Source organism: Rana temporaria, chromosome 1, assembly GCF_905171775.1.
Source record: "Rana temporaria chromosome 1, aRanTem1.1, whole genome shotgun sequence".
Classification (NCBI taxonomy): Eukaryota; Metazoa; Chordata; class Amphibia; order Anura; family Ranidae; genus Rana; species Rana temporaria.
This window is the reverse complement of record NC_053489.1, coordinates 367,498,510-367,513,517: the sequence shown is the minus strand read 5'-3', so window position 1 is coordinate 367,513,517 and position 15,008 is coordinate 367,498,510. Positions and strand designations below refer to the sequence as shown.

Here is a 15,008-nt window from a genome sequence, read left to right as displayed (position 1 = left end):
TTAGAAACTCACTGGGCAGAAATGCAGATTTTTTGCCTTTTTATATTTGCATTTCAGCTGTGTATTTTTTTTTTACATACATTTATGCTATAAAAAAAAACATCCATAAAACGTGTAGCATCTTATTAAACGTAAAATATGTAACATCTATTAAAATGGCTCATGAAGTGAGAACATTGTATATTGCAACCATTTTAAATGTTTGTCAGAAAATACATTATCTGAGTTACAGTAAAACACTTTTGATAAACTGCCCCCATTACATTTTTCACATTTCTTTGGTATAATAGTATGAATATGTCTTAAACATGTTGGAGAAAAACTAGATTAGTAAATTACAAGAGATTTCAGAACACCATATTATAGATGACACGTTTCATATTTTTTATGGGACAATGTTGCTGAATAATTGTTAAAACACTTAAAGAATGCAATTTATCCCCGTTTTTATTCGTTTTATTATTTGCATTTCTCAGTTTTTAATGAAAGCAGCCACCTACAAATGATTACATTTTAATAAATAGTTATATAAAACCTTTGAGAAATTATGGGAGCTGTGTTTGCTGACTTAATGAGCTCTGCAGCTGAGATCCAGCTCTTGGCCTCACTATCTTGTACTTTTGGCCTTCCTCAATCAGTGTCTGGGGAAATGCAAGGGTTCCTCCAAAAGAGAGAACAGTGGCAATCTGGTCTCCTGCTTACAATGACAACCATTGTAAGGGGGCACTACAATTTTCACTGTATGTGTTTCTTTTCTGGGTATTATTATGCATTTAATTTTCTGATTAAAAACAAAACACATTCTTTATCCTATTTAAGTCTCTGTACAACCTACTGATCATACTAATGTACCACGAGCTGTAGGTCTGAGGCCCCGTACACACGACCAGTTTCCTCGGCAGAATTCAGCTTCCGACCGAGTTTCTGGCTGAATTCTGCCGAGAAACCCGGCCGTGTGTACACTTTCGGCCGAGGAAGCCGACGAGGACCTCGGCGAGGAAATAGAGAACATGTTCTCTATTTCCTCGTTGTTCTATGGGAGCTCTCGGCCCGCCAAGGTCCTCGGCGGCTTCAGGGCTGAACTGGCCGAGGAACTCGATGTGTTTGGCACGTCGAGTTCCTCGGCCGTGTGTACGGGGCCTAATAGTTTTAGTCAGGGTTTCCTGAGACCTCCAAAACGATTTCAAGGGTTCCTCCATGGTAAAATGTGTGATAAATTCTGATCTAGTATGTGACGGATCTAGAGCACATTTTCAGTCAGTGACTGTATGTCTGAATGTAGGGAAGCCAGGATGCACAGTTGAAAATAGCCAGCAATGGCAGCTCCTGTATTTTTGGCCTCATGAATTCACTTTTAGCCATACGTTTTGCTTACAGTCCTTTAGTTTAAGCTATAGCCCCAGATTATGTAGTTGTCAGATAGGCTGCCAAGTCTTGTCTATAGTCTGAATGTGCTCCTTGGCCTTCATGCGAAGTGCAGCAATGCTGGTGCTTCGGTCCAATTCCTCTATAGGAAACTTGTCAACAAAGCCACCCATGCATTGGTAGGGACCACTGCTGAGAGGCTGTATAGATGTCATTGTGGGTGCACTGTTGAGGAAAGTGTGACCAGTGTAATGAGACTGAAGATTTTGAGAAGGAGCCATAAATCCTGGTATGCTGTGCACACTGCTGGCTGTAGAAATGGGGGAGGTGAGCCATGGATCCAGAGGTAAAGAAGAGCTTAGTGGCCCAACATTGGTGGTTATTGGTGTCCGTGAAAATGAGAGCAGTGGGGAATCATGAAGTTTAGCAGAAGAAGACTCTAACTTCTCCTGACGCCTCCATTTTGCCCTTCGGTTCTGGAACCAAACCTGTGTGAAAAATAATTATGCTTATTTAGTAAAAATCTGAGGTGGTATTTTAGAATCTAGTACAGCAACAGGTGTCTAGAGAGTGCGAGAAATCTCCAGCATTAGGATAAGAGCAATTAACATTCCTAAGGACAGCTTCTAGATAATAAGGATCCCATTAGCGGATCAAGGTGACCACAAATTGGATATTTCAGTTTATGGATTAGTAGGGAGTGGATAGTAAAGAATGCAGCGTAATAAAATGTCATGGTGGTGGTTAAGCTGAGCTTGGATTTATATTATGGTAATTATCCACCCAAGATGATATTTAGCGCAAATAATGTAAAAAGTCAAAGAACACTATGGACCTTCAAGATAAACTTTGCGTTTCCCAATTATCTACTTTATGAGGAGGTATGATTCTATTTTGTTTCATTTCAATGTCGCTAGACTCTTCAAGCACAGCTTGTACATATATTCCCAAACTTCCCTACAGAAGTAGAAGAGTAATGACAGCAAAGGGAATAACAATTATAAGCGAATCATATGTTTATCAATTGTACTTCTGTGATTTGGATGGTCTGTTTATTCTGATTCTCATCTTTATTCTTAAAATATATTATAATATTGGCACTGCATTTTTTACTATTTTCCTGATAAATTACCGCTTTTTGAAATTAGTCGTTGGGGGTTATTTATGAAAGGCAAATCCACTTTGCACTACAAGTGCAAACTACAAGTGCAAAGTTCACTTGGAAGTGCAGTCGCTGTAGATCTAAGGGGGACATGCAAGGAAAATAAAAAACAGCATTTTAGCTTGCACATGATAGGATAATAAAATCACCTCAGCTTCCCCTCATTTCAGATCTACCCCTCAGATTTACAGCGACTGTACTTCCAAGTGCACTTTCAGTGCAATTTCAAGTGCACTTTACACTTGTAGTTTGCACTTGTAGTGCAAAGTGGATTTGCCTTTTGTAAATAACCCCCATTGTATTTTGCCAATCCATAATAAATAACCTGCATTACTCTACTCAAATTTAGTATAACCCATTAGGTTGCTAAAAATCTTGTCAAATGATGCCTAGTGTTCCAACATCACATACCTCCAAGTCATGGGGTCTGTTTTGAAAGATGCCTTGACTGTACTATTATGATGAATGACTTTAAACAAAGCAAGTTGTTAAATTAAAAACTCCATTACCCTATCCTTTCTACTCCTTTAACCTAAATTAACCTAGAAGCATGCTACTCAACTGTTTACTTATTTTATCATGCATTCTCTGCTGTTTAACTCCTACCAGCTAATATCTTCTTTAGTGCTGGCCACGCCTACGCACTGACCCCATCCTTAGTACTGTACTCTGAGGCTTGGAGTTAGGCCCCTTTTAAGGCTATAGGGGCTCACTGCACAGGCATGGCTAGCACCAAAGAAGATTTCCCATCGAAGGATAGAAACGGCTGAGGAGGCTTGCACCTGTCATGTTGAAGTAACTAAGCTCGTTTTGGGATTTTCAGGCTCACTTAGGTTACATTAGGTAGCGTAAACAAATGTAGATTTTCCTAAAAGAGAGCTTGTCCTTTAATTGGGTTATCTTTGTTTGAAGTATTTGCCGAAAAAAATGGAAAACACCAGAACCTTTTTTTTATTATCTATTTAAAAAGCAATGCTGCCCACTGATTGAAGAGATATATCTTGGGCTCAGAAGTGGATGTGTTGGATCTCTGCAAAAACAACCACTTCTTCCCAAAAGAGAGCAGAGGTCCCACTCTAATGCTTGTTGGCGGGAGACAGGCTTTTCTACTGAAGTTGCGGCTGATTTTTAAGGAAAATAAACTATAAGACTTTGTACATATTTTGTTTAGATGCACTTGGAATATATTTAGTCGATTTGAATATTCAATTGGGCTTATACCAGTTGTAAAGTTTCATCTCAGTGCACAGGCCCTATATAGGATGCTCTGTTGTTCCACAGAGCTGCTCCTCCTCCCTCACATTTGCTGCAATTTCCGGTTAGCGTAATTACAGCCAAGAGTTTAACCTAAATTAACCTAGAAGCATGCTACTCAACTGTTTACTTATTTTATCATGCATTCTCTGCTGTTTAACTCCTACCAGCTAATATCTTCTTTAGTGCTGGCCACGCCTACGCACTGACCCCATCCTTAGTACTGTACTCTGAGGCTTGGAGTTAGGCCCCTTTTAAGGCTATAGGGGCTCACTGCACAGGCATGGCTAGCACCAAAGAAGATTTCCCATCGAAGGATAGAAACGGCTGAGGAGGCTTGCACCTGTCATGTTAAAGTAACTAAGCTCGTTTTGGGATTTTCAGGCTCACTTAGGTTACATTAGGTAGCGTAAACAAATGTAGATTTTCCTAAAAGAGAGCTTGTCCTTTAAGTGGGTTATCTTTGTTTGAAGTATTTGCCGAAAAAAATGGAAAACACCAGAACCTTTTTTTTATTATCTATTTAAAAAGCAATGCTGCCCACTGATTGAAGAGATATATCTTGGGCCCAGAAGTGGATGTGTTGGATCTCTGCAAAAACAACCACTTCTTCCCAAAAGAGAGCAGAGGTCCCACTCTAATGCTTGTTGGCGGGAGACAGGCTTTTCTACTGAAGTTGCGGCTGATTTTTAAGGAAAATAAACTATAAGACTTTGTACATATTTTGTTTAGATGCACTTGGAATATATTTAGTCGATTTGAATATTCAATTGGGCTTATACCAGTTGTAAAGTTTCATCTCAGTGCACAGGCCCTATATAGGATGCTCTGTTGTTCCACAGAGCTGCTCCTCCTCCCTCACATTTGCTGCAATTTCCGGTTAGCGTAATTACAGCCAAGAGTTGCTGTGTAAACTCAGCAGCTATCACAACAGCTGCTGTCAATCAACAAACTTTTTAAAACTGACCATACAATGTTCTTATTCAATTTCCTTTAGATTTACCTTCAACTGTGTAGTACAAGTGCCTGCCTGATTACACACAAATTGAAAGTGTTTAGATTTGATCTCATATTATATGGTTTTGGTAAATCTAAAGGAAATCTATAGAAGAAGATTGTATAATTTATGGCCAGCTTAACACTGTGTTCATAAACACTGCTCACACTATTATGCTACATTTGTATTTACTTTGTTTCAATCATATGCAGATCAGAAGGGAGCTTTGATCAACGTATGAGAGGTTATTTACGAAAGACAAATCCACTTTGCACTACAAGTGCAAACTACAAGTGCAAAGTGCACTTGGAAGTGCAGTCGCTGAAGGTCCAAGGGGGACATGCAAGGAAAATAAAAAACAGCATTTTAGCTTGCACATGATTGGATAATAAAATCAGCAGAGCTTCCTCTCATTTCAGATCTACCCTTCACATTTACAGAGACTGCACTTCTAAGTGCACTTTCAGTGCACTTGTAGTTTGCACTTGTAGTGCAAAGTGGATTTGCCTTTTGTAAATAACCCCCATGATGTCAGTTAAAGCTGTACTAAACTCAGAAACAAAAAGTTAAATGTGGTCGCTGCATTAGTAAATGAAAACACTTTCAATCTTAAACTGGCCATGCATGGATCAAAACTTGGGTGATTCAGCAGGGAATACAGATCGACTTCCTTATAACTGCCCTGTCATTTTTTTTTTCACTCGATCAGTGTATTCTGATGGCAGGGAAGTCTCCTCGCTGCCAAAATATAATAGCTTAGTGGGGAGGATTGAGTGTGTGGATGGGGGAATTAAGTCAGTTTTTTAATTCAACCCGCTAGTTCAATGGAAAAACTCATCTATTGGCTGCTTTACGGTGTTGCCCCTCTGTATGGAGAAGCAATAGAGATACCTGTGGACGGCAGCACTGTCAATCTGGGAAGAGGGTAATGTTCAATGCACTAGTTTAATTTAGATGGACAAAGTAGAACTCTAGCAAACATTTTTTTAAGCAGTTATAGTAACAGTTGTTTTTTCCTTTTTAGGATAAAGGTTTGACATAATCGAAAAAAAAACTGTCAGCGTTAAAGTTTTTTCCTCAACTCTCTAATCTCTCCTGGACAGTCTTTTAACAGAAATCGAAAAATATATACTTACTGGCAAAATCACAATGGGGTTGATTTACTAAAGGTAAATCAACTTTGCACTACATGTGCACGTGGAAGTTCAGTCGCTGTAAAATCTGAGGGGGACATGCAAGGAAAATGTAAAAAAAGCATTTTTGCTTGTAAACGATTGGATGATAAAATCACCAGTGTTTCCCCTAATTTCAGTTCTTGCCCTCATGCCGCGTACACACGACCGTTTTTCATGACGTGAAAAATATAATTTTTTTAATTGGTCATTAAAAACAATCGTGTGTAGGCTGCAGAGCATTTTTCTCGACGTGAACAATGGGCATTAAAAATTTAGAACATGCTCTCATTTTTCTCGTCATTTTTCACGTTGTCGTTTTTCACGTTGTGAAAAATGGTCCTGTGTAGGCTTTAACGACGGGAAAAAAACGCGCATGCTCAGAAGCAAGTTATGAGACGGGAGCACTCGTTCTGGTAAAACTAGCGTTTGTAATGGAGATAGCACATTCATCACGCTGTAACAGACTGAAAAGCATGAAGACTGAAAAGCACGAATCGTCTCTCACCAAACTTTTACTAACACAAAATCATCAAAAGCATCCCAAAGGGTAGCTCCATCCGAATGGAACTTCCCCTTTATAGTGCCGTTGAACGTGTTGTACGTCACCAAGCTTTGCTCGAGCATTATTTTTCACAATCGTGTGTATGCAAGGCAGGCTTGACAAGAACCACATCGAGAAAAACGTCGTTTTTTCTAGGACATTAGAAACGGTCGTGTGTATGCAGCATCAGATCTACAGTGACTGCACTTTCAAGTGCACTTGTAGTGCAAAGTGGATTTGCCTTTAGTAAATCAACCCCAATGTGTAAATAAAGGGAAAAAGCCTAAAAAAATAAAATCATTTTGTTTCTTCTTTTTAGAGTGTTGCGTTTTAAAAATTAAAAAAAGGCTTTTATTTAATTTGTAATTATATCATAAGTAAAAAAAGCGCGTTTTGCTAGTTTTGTTGTATTTTATTTCTATGGATTATATACAAACATATTTTTTCCAAGACAATTCTGCCAAAAGAAATCCTTGTTGTCCTAAAAAAAGTTATTATCAAACAGTTCTATAACAAAATTTGAAAAAGTGCCTTGGTCCATATGGGGGGTACAGGTGTGAGTGCCTAATGTATCAGTATTAATAATTGGACATTTATTATGCTCCAAGAGCTGTAAATTAAAGAGAAAAAAAAACTGCAGGATACAAAGACCAGCAAAAAAAAGGACAAGCATGATAGAATGGGATGTGGATCTAAATATAAAGTATAACTTTGCAGACCTGGATGTGGTTGAAATTTAGGATAAACATATATTATAAATAATCAAAAAAGTAATAAGGCTAGTTTATAAAAGTTGTCCTACAAATTTAGCTTATTACACTTACAGTGAATTTAACTATCCCCCTTTTTTGTTCGTCTCACCTGTACCCGAACCTCTGGCAGGCTAACTTTCATGGCAAGCTCTTCTCGGCTATATACATCCGGATAGTGGGAACGCTCAAATGCTCTTTCTAATTCATGCAATTGATAGGTAGTGAAGGTTGTTCTGTTTCTGCGATGTTTCTTTTTTGGAATTTCATCTTCTTCTCCTTCTGCAGGACATGATGATGGTGTATTGTCCCCTCTTAGATCACTCAGATCTCCTTCACATTTGTCCAGAAACATCCTGGAAATTTGGAAGAATAAGGTATGGCCAATAACGTATACAGACTTTGATGGAGAAAAGTATCAATTGGCATGAAAAACAATATACAGAAAGATGTACAAGCAAGCAGGGATGGGAAGTGGGGTGGAGGAGCAGGGACTTACTCATAAATTACTTTCTATTATAGGACGTCTTCAGTCTGAATGGAGGAGCAACGGAGATACTTTGAACAGCAGAAATGTCAATATGGGAGAGAGTAGTGTCAGATGCGCAAGCATATTTATTGGGCTTAACTAACAAATTAAATCTGAACTCCAGCTAACACTTTTTAAACAGTTACAGCTTTTTTCCCCTATGAGACAAAGGATTTACATAAACGAACACAAGCTGACCATACAGTAATTGAAACAAGTGCAGCACTTCAAAAACTAAAACATGACATAATAAGTGTGCAAGTCAGCACTAAAAGGTGATTCCCACCAACAAACATGCATGCAACAATTGAAATAAAGGAAAACATTATATAATGGATGTAAAAGCTCCAAAATCACAAATATATAAAACAACAGCACTAATAGATTAATGCAGCAGTGAATAAAACTGTACAACCTTGGTGTCCTCCATGTCAAACCAATAGGTGCTCACATCAAATCATATGCATAAAAACATTATTAAAAGCATCAAAAAATACATGTCCATTAAAAAAAAAAAAAACACATTCATAATATACTCAATAGTACTTCAATACTGTACTCATGTTCCCCACAGTCACTAGTTATCTTCAGGTGTGATCACACACTCCTTAACCACACACCACTGTAATAATAGGTCTTTGCTCATCTGAGAAAGAGGACCCCTTAATTATTGGAGGCCATCCAGCACAAGTAAGGAGGAAAAGTTAACCCTATTCTCCTTTCACATGATAAGCCTGCTTGGATCCGCCTGGGTCTGTTTTTCAGGTGGATCCGAGCAGGCCACCCATTGACTCCTATGGGCAAGCAGATGTCAGTGGAGATGTGTCCACTGACACCTGCCTGCCATCCGATCCACTCAAGACAGACGTATGGCGATCTGATAAAAATTAACATGCTGTTCGATTTACACAGTGAGCAGAGACGGACCTGTCATCCACCAGCTCAGCAGGGATCAACGAAGCAATCTCCCATTGAGCTAGCGGAGCCTTAACAACAATAATTTCCCTTTGTGAGTATTACATTTCTCTGAATCTGAATTAAGATCCTGAGAGCTGCTGGTTCTTCTACAGAGTGACAGACTGGATTTATCCAAGGGGGAAGCAGTGAAGGATAAATAATACTTCTGGGTTACTTGGGTTGGATGACCTCCAATAATCAAGGGTCCTCTTTTTCCAGGTAAGCAGGCACCTATTAGTACAGTGGTGTGTGATTAAGGAGTATGTGATCCCACATGAAGATACCTTGTGATGGTATGAGCACACTCTTGAAGTATTATTTGACACATTATAAATGTTTTATTTAAATGGACATTGTATTTTTTTTTACACTGTTAATAAGATTTGTATGCCTATACGTGATTTATGATGTGAGAACTGATTGGTTTGACACCAAGGTTGCACAGTTTTTTTCACTATTGCATTAAATTTCTTAGTGCTGGGGTTTTTAATGGTTGTGATTTTGGAGCTGTTGCAAATCAATTATATAAGTGCAGCACTTATTTTATTTGTTGCATATATATTTGATGGTGGGAACCCCTTTTTAGTGCTGGGTTGCACATTTATTACATCATGTTTTCGTTTTTAAGCACTGCACTTATTTCAGTTATTGCATGTGTGTTTGATGGTTAGAACCACTATTTAATAGGTAGGGACATACAGTGCTTGGAGGTTGTTTGCATATTTAAAAGCTGACCATTGTAAGCATCCTATCAGCGTTAAATGGTTTGTCTCAACCCTCTGACTGCCACTTTTGCTGGACCACTTGGTCTGGTATAGGACGTTTAACAGGTGAAAATAAAGCCAAAAGCCAAAATAAAGAAAACCAATGAGGCTACCACATCTAACTAAGAATTGGTAAATTATAATATAATAAATACAGTGTGAAATTGTGATTATACCCTCCTATTTATCCTCCTTCACCCCCCCCCCCGCACTAAATCACAAGCACTTAGAATTGTTGTTCTCTCTGTCTAATTACAACTTTCTATTCTGTTTTATACTGAAAGTAGCAAGACAAGAGTCACATGCAATAAACTTGACATTCCTACCCTTGTATTGTCAAGCGTTAAACCACAGCAAAGACACTATAACAATGAAAACGTGTTCATGGATGACTGACTAGCACTCTAGTTGACATTATACCAATAAGGGGACTTCTTGACAAACATGATCTACATGAGCTCTACACTAGCTATGTGAACTTTATGTTCTCACCACAGTCTCTAGCATCCTTTCTGCACATTTTACTGGAAAAAATTGACATACAAAATAGCTTTGGTACATAACCTAGTGTGTCTGCACAAACCCTTCCCCTAACATCCTTCACTGCCTAAAGTCTCTCTGCTCTGATTTCAAAGTGCTGTTGAAAACTAGCTTTGTTTTCCTGTAGAGTGCAAATTTAACAATCTCAGCATTCTCCCTAAACATTTTTTTCCTGAGATGGCTTGAAGGATTAAAGTGGTACCCAAAAAGGAGATTTTGCAAATGATAGAAGTAGGCTAACAGGTAAACACATCTAAAAGTTAAAAATAAAAACCATGTTAATATAACAGCATGACATGTGATAACATTTAACCGTGCATGATTGTATCTCCTGTAACTTAGGGCACACTGGTTTACCTCTTGTTTGACGTGGTTAGAAAATATTAAATACCCTATTAGAATACTTCTCTAAAGCACCAAAATAATCTAAATAACCCATCATTTCTTTGTTGGATTTATATATAAAGCAGCAACAACAACCAATATAGATTACTTTATGCCTGGTTAGTTATATAATGCACTATAGTTGTCACAGATGCTGGTTTTAATAATGTCTATATGGTATAACACCATTTAAAACCTAATAAAAAATTGTTATAGGGCATAATTTTACATTTCTCTATTCGAAGTCTTACATCATAAATGTTCTGTGCTCCTAACTACTATATTTACATCTTATATACTGAAAAAAAAAAAAATACATTGTAGAGGTGATTTTTCGCAATGCGCAAATTGTTATTTTCCTTTTTTCAAATGTCTTGATCAATACAATATACAGTAATTCTATAAGGATATAGTCTAACCATAAGTGGGTTCGTTTTGGGGAAGATTCAAAGAAGATTTGACAAATATTTAAAGAATATAGAAATTATGGAACATTTTGTCATCTTGTCATTAAACTTACACAGTTTTGAAGCGATGGCTCATTATTTTCAGCCATTTGTGCTTTAATCAGTAGCATATATTTTATACGTGAGGGTATATTTGCCCAGTATGCTAAAAGATTACATTACAACTTAATTATAATGATTTCCCAGTTGTAAAATCATTCAGCCTACATTTTCTTTGTCTACTGTCATTAGTGGTTTAGAACCTTGAATGCTTTAATGTTGTTGAATATTTAAAGAAATGTCATCTAAACCTTGTCAAAACTTCCTATAAACCACACTGTGTATGGTCAGCATTATGGCTTATATCAAAAATATTCAGTTGTCTTTTTGTATAATGTAATATGCTAGAGTTTTTTCACTCTAGATTTGTTTTCACACATTTTGCTAATTTCTTCAGAGCAAGAAAAATGTAATGTATTTGTCAAAATTCTTTACACCATTGTCCTGTGTTAAGAATTTTGTAATATAGTCAACCATCTCACTTTTAGATTGCATTGGTCTATTATCACATTTAGGTCAGTTGAAGGCTGCCCTTTGTGATATGTGACAAATGCCAAACATGAATGCATGTTAAATAACTGTAGCCTTAAAACAACTGCCTTAATTATTATGTGTTTATGCTTTGGAAAGGTTACCTGGCAAGGTCTCTTCCAGTCGCACTTAACTGCAAGCAAACAAGTGGATCAGCCTTAACGTAACCCACAGCAGGCTTTGGAGACTTAAGCGATGGTAGCTATTGAGGAGGGGGGCTCCAGCCAGGAACACGGTTATGTAGAGAGAATACTGGTTAAAACTTCACAGATGTCCACAAGACTGAATGGAGATTCAGCAGGCACAAGGGATTTCAATACTTTATTAAAGGATCTCCTCCCCCTCTTAATAGTAATAGGCAGGGGTCAGGGGATGAAGAGGATGACATGCAAGTGTAATGGACTGGTGGATTAGTTTTTTTAACTTTGCTTGTTTTGAACCAATTGTATGTAGTGCCTATTCTTTTAACATGATAAATTTGTTTAATGAATAAATATGCTTAATGGGTTTCTAATGTATTTACAGAATTTAGGTTACAAACCGAATTAAAGGAAGAATGCTACAGGATAACAGAATATACAGTATTTACACACACATATGTGTGTTAAACATGGGAACTGTGAACTTGTGCAAATTATCATGAAAAATAAATTCTCAAATTTTGTGAGTTGTGATATCACAGAGGAAGCAGCTGTCTTCTTAATTTGAACATAAAACAACTATATTTGCAGTAAAAATAGCAGAATTAAGGCTCTGTCACACACCCTCCATTTTTCAGAATGTTGCAGTGTTTACACAAGTAGAATGCATGGACAAACAAAAATACATTGCGTGTATGTGTGTATACAAGCAATGAGGATGGACAGCACAATCTTTATCTACAGAGTGGTGCATGTCAAACAGGATCTGCCCAATCAGAAAAAGCAAGTCCAGGTTTGCAGCGCCATTGTGAATTTACTGTCAAGTACCCAGTTCAATATGTAGAACCTACATGCACAATGTGCTTGGAGATTGCTCCTTTGAACCGAACGCAGGCTGGCAGAAAGGTTTCTTGCCAAAACACATATCTTCCAGGGGCTATAAGGCCAACCCTAAACTGACCTGCCTGCACAGAAACATTTCCCTAAGCTGAGCCTAGCTATCCCTTACCAGTGAGTGTGTCTCTCTCTGTATCTCTCTCTCTCTCTCTCTCATTCTCTATTTTCTTGTCTCCACTCCCCAAACTGCAGGGCACACCATAATGACCCCTTCTCTGGGTCCAATGTAGCTGCCCATATCTCAGCAAAGCTCTATGTCCAATCCAACAAAGGCTTCCCCAAGATGGCCGCTGGATGCCCAGCGCGGAGGACAAATCAGTCCCCTGCAAGGTTCTCTGTAGCGACATTAGTAAGCAGCGATCATGTGATCATTGTGTTTTAATTCTGGCAGCCAATGAAGAAGTGAGTGGGCAATCTGCAGGTCTCTGCCTTACTCTTTGCTCGCAGTGCTGCCAGCTTCCCTCCTCTCCTCTCCCACCAACTGCTGCTGCAGACACAAAAGGGGATGTTCCAGAATAGACATTTACTGGCTCCTTCCTTTTCTGAATGAACACAGTAAGTGATCACTCACTATGTTCATTTATAACCAAAGCTTCAGTTTGTGAATGAACAGGAAGCTGCTCAGCACAGTGCACTGCCCACTTATTCACTGTCCAGAGAAATCTCTGTCCTCAGTCCCCTTTTCTGTCTCAAAAGAGAGACACCAGGGCTCTGCTTAGACCCCTGATATTTCACCAAAGTCCCCCAACGGGGCTATTAAAAAAATATTGTAAAAATATAATAAAAATTTAAATAATAAAAATAAAAAACTACTGACACTGATCACTGCCCTACTGACACCATCCTCTGCTCTACTTACACCATCTGCCCTACTTACAAAGTCCACTGACCTACTGACACTGCCCACTGCTGTGCTGACTGACACCATCCATTGTCCCACTGACACCAATTTTTGCCCTACTGACACATCCACTGCTCTACTAACACCATCCACTGCTCTAATACACGTGTATTTGGGCTTTGGGTTGTACAGTACACCCTAATGCAACAGGCTGCACACACCTATGAATATAGGTATTAAAGCTGAATACCTTGCAAGGGTAAAAAAAAAAAAAACTATCTGGTTGCTGATTAATTAAAAACATCTAACAATCCTCCAACTGTACTATATACTATCATGTTTTAAGTGCACACACCAGTTCCTAGGGTATGTACTTTTCTCAACCTATATTTGCCCTTAGGCCGAGTACACACGGTCGTTCCAAACCGATGAGAATGGTCCGATGGGCCATTTCCATCGGTTCACCGATGATGTGGCCTGATGGTCTGAGGGGCGTACACACCATCGTTCCAAAAACCGATCGGGTCAGAACGCGGTGACGTCAAACACACGGCGTGCTGAATAAAACGAAGTTCAATGCTTCCAAGCATGCTTCGACTTGATTCTGAGCATGCGTGGGTTTTGAACCGATGCTTTCTGTACTAACCATCGGTTTGGACCAATCGGGCAGCGGTCCATCGGTTCGATTTTAAAGCATGTTTTAAAATTTTGGACCGAAGGACAACGGTCGGATTTGACCGATGAAACTGGACTGAAAGCCGTTTTCATCGGTTTGGACCGACCGTGTGTACGCGGCCTTACAGTTTTTACAGGCAGGTGTATTCTGCAGGGATGAACAGTCAGCTTGACAACTGAGCCATGCTTTTTGTTTCAGTAGCACCGACTGCCAAGCCCCATGGATTGCACCAGGGCTACTGATTGTAGCTCCTAATACACAGCACTTACACTGGCTGTCAAATTTACAGAAAAGCCCCATGGATGTATACTGAAGAACACCTATTGTTGTAAACTGCAGGACTGGGCTGTCAGTTTGAACAACCAATTCTGTGTTCTGTGTTCTAACAATGCAGTTGTGCAAGTAAAAAAAGTATTTTGTTATTTATTTTATTTCCCCCTCTTTCTGAGACAGTTTAAGCAGAAATACAAATCTTGGTGCATCCTGTTATCCCAGTATTTTGCAAATAGTGTACACTGTATAAGATCTAGATTTAATATAATTTTTATAGCTAGCTTAAAGCCTTTAGACCTGTAAATGGTATTTATAATTTATATGCACCTATCCTGGGAGGCTGTTCCCAACCGTTGAAAACCATCTGCTTGTTCCAGTTGGGTTGGGTTATATTAGGTTAATTGCCAGCAAAAATTACACCAATACAATGTGGTAACATGCAATACCATGGCATTTATTTTGTTATGCATTATTCTATCAAATGATTGGTAGTGGAATGCATACACATGTTTAAGCATTTTCAGTAGCACCCCAAATGCACCTTGCCAGCACACCACAAAGCATGGCAATACCCCCATGGGAACCTTATGTGCATTGTGGTGCGGTTAATTCCTGATCTGTGCCCGATAACTTGGATTATAGGTTTTTCATGCTGATTTATACTGCATGTCAAATAGAGGTAGCTTGTTGACATTATTGTTTACCATTGTGCATTTAAGAGATGGTG

General features: G+C 38.7%; 1 protein-coding gene across 1 annotated transcript; it reads right to left on the bottom strand.

Annotated features, from left to right (window-relative positions):
• Positions 1 to 1,146: 1,146 nt before the first annotated feature.
• On the bottom strand, positions 1,147 to 11,749 carry RAX2 (retina and anterior neural fold homeobox 2). The gene is made up of 3 exons (XM_040322239.1): positions 11,559 to 11,749; positions 7,356 to 7,599; positions 1,147 to 1,853 (listed from the first exon to the last, which is right to left on the bottom strand). Exons 2-3 carry the CDS (start codon positions 7,596 to 7,598, stop codon positions 1,416 to 1,418), a joined length of 681 nt encoding a protein of 226 aa, XP_040178173.1. The 5' UTR covers position 7,599; positions 11,559 to 11,749; the 3' UTR covers positions 1,147 to 1,415.
• Between the last annotated feature and the right edge of the window lie 3,259 nt (positions 11,750 to 15,008).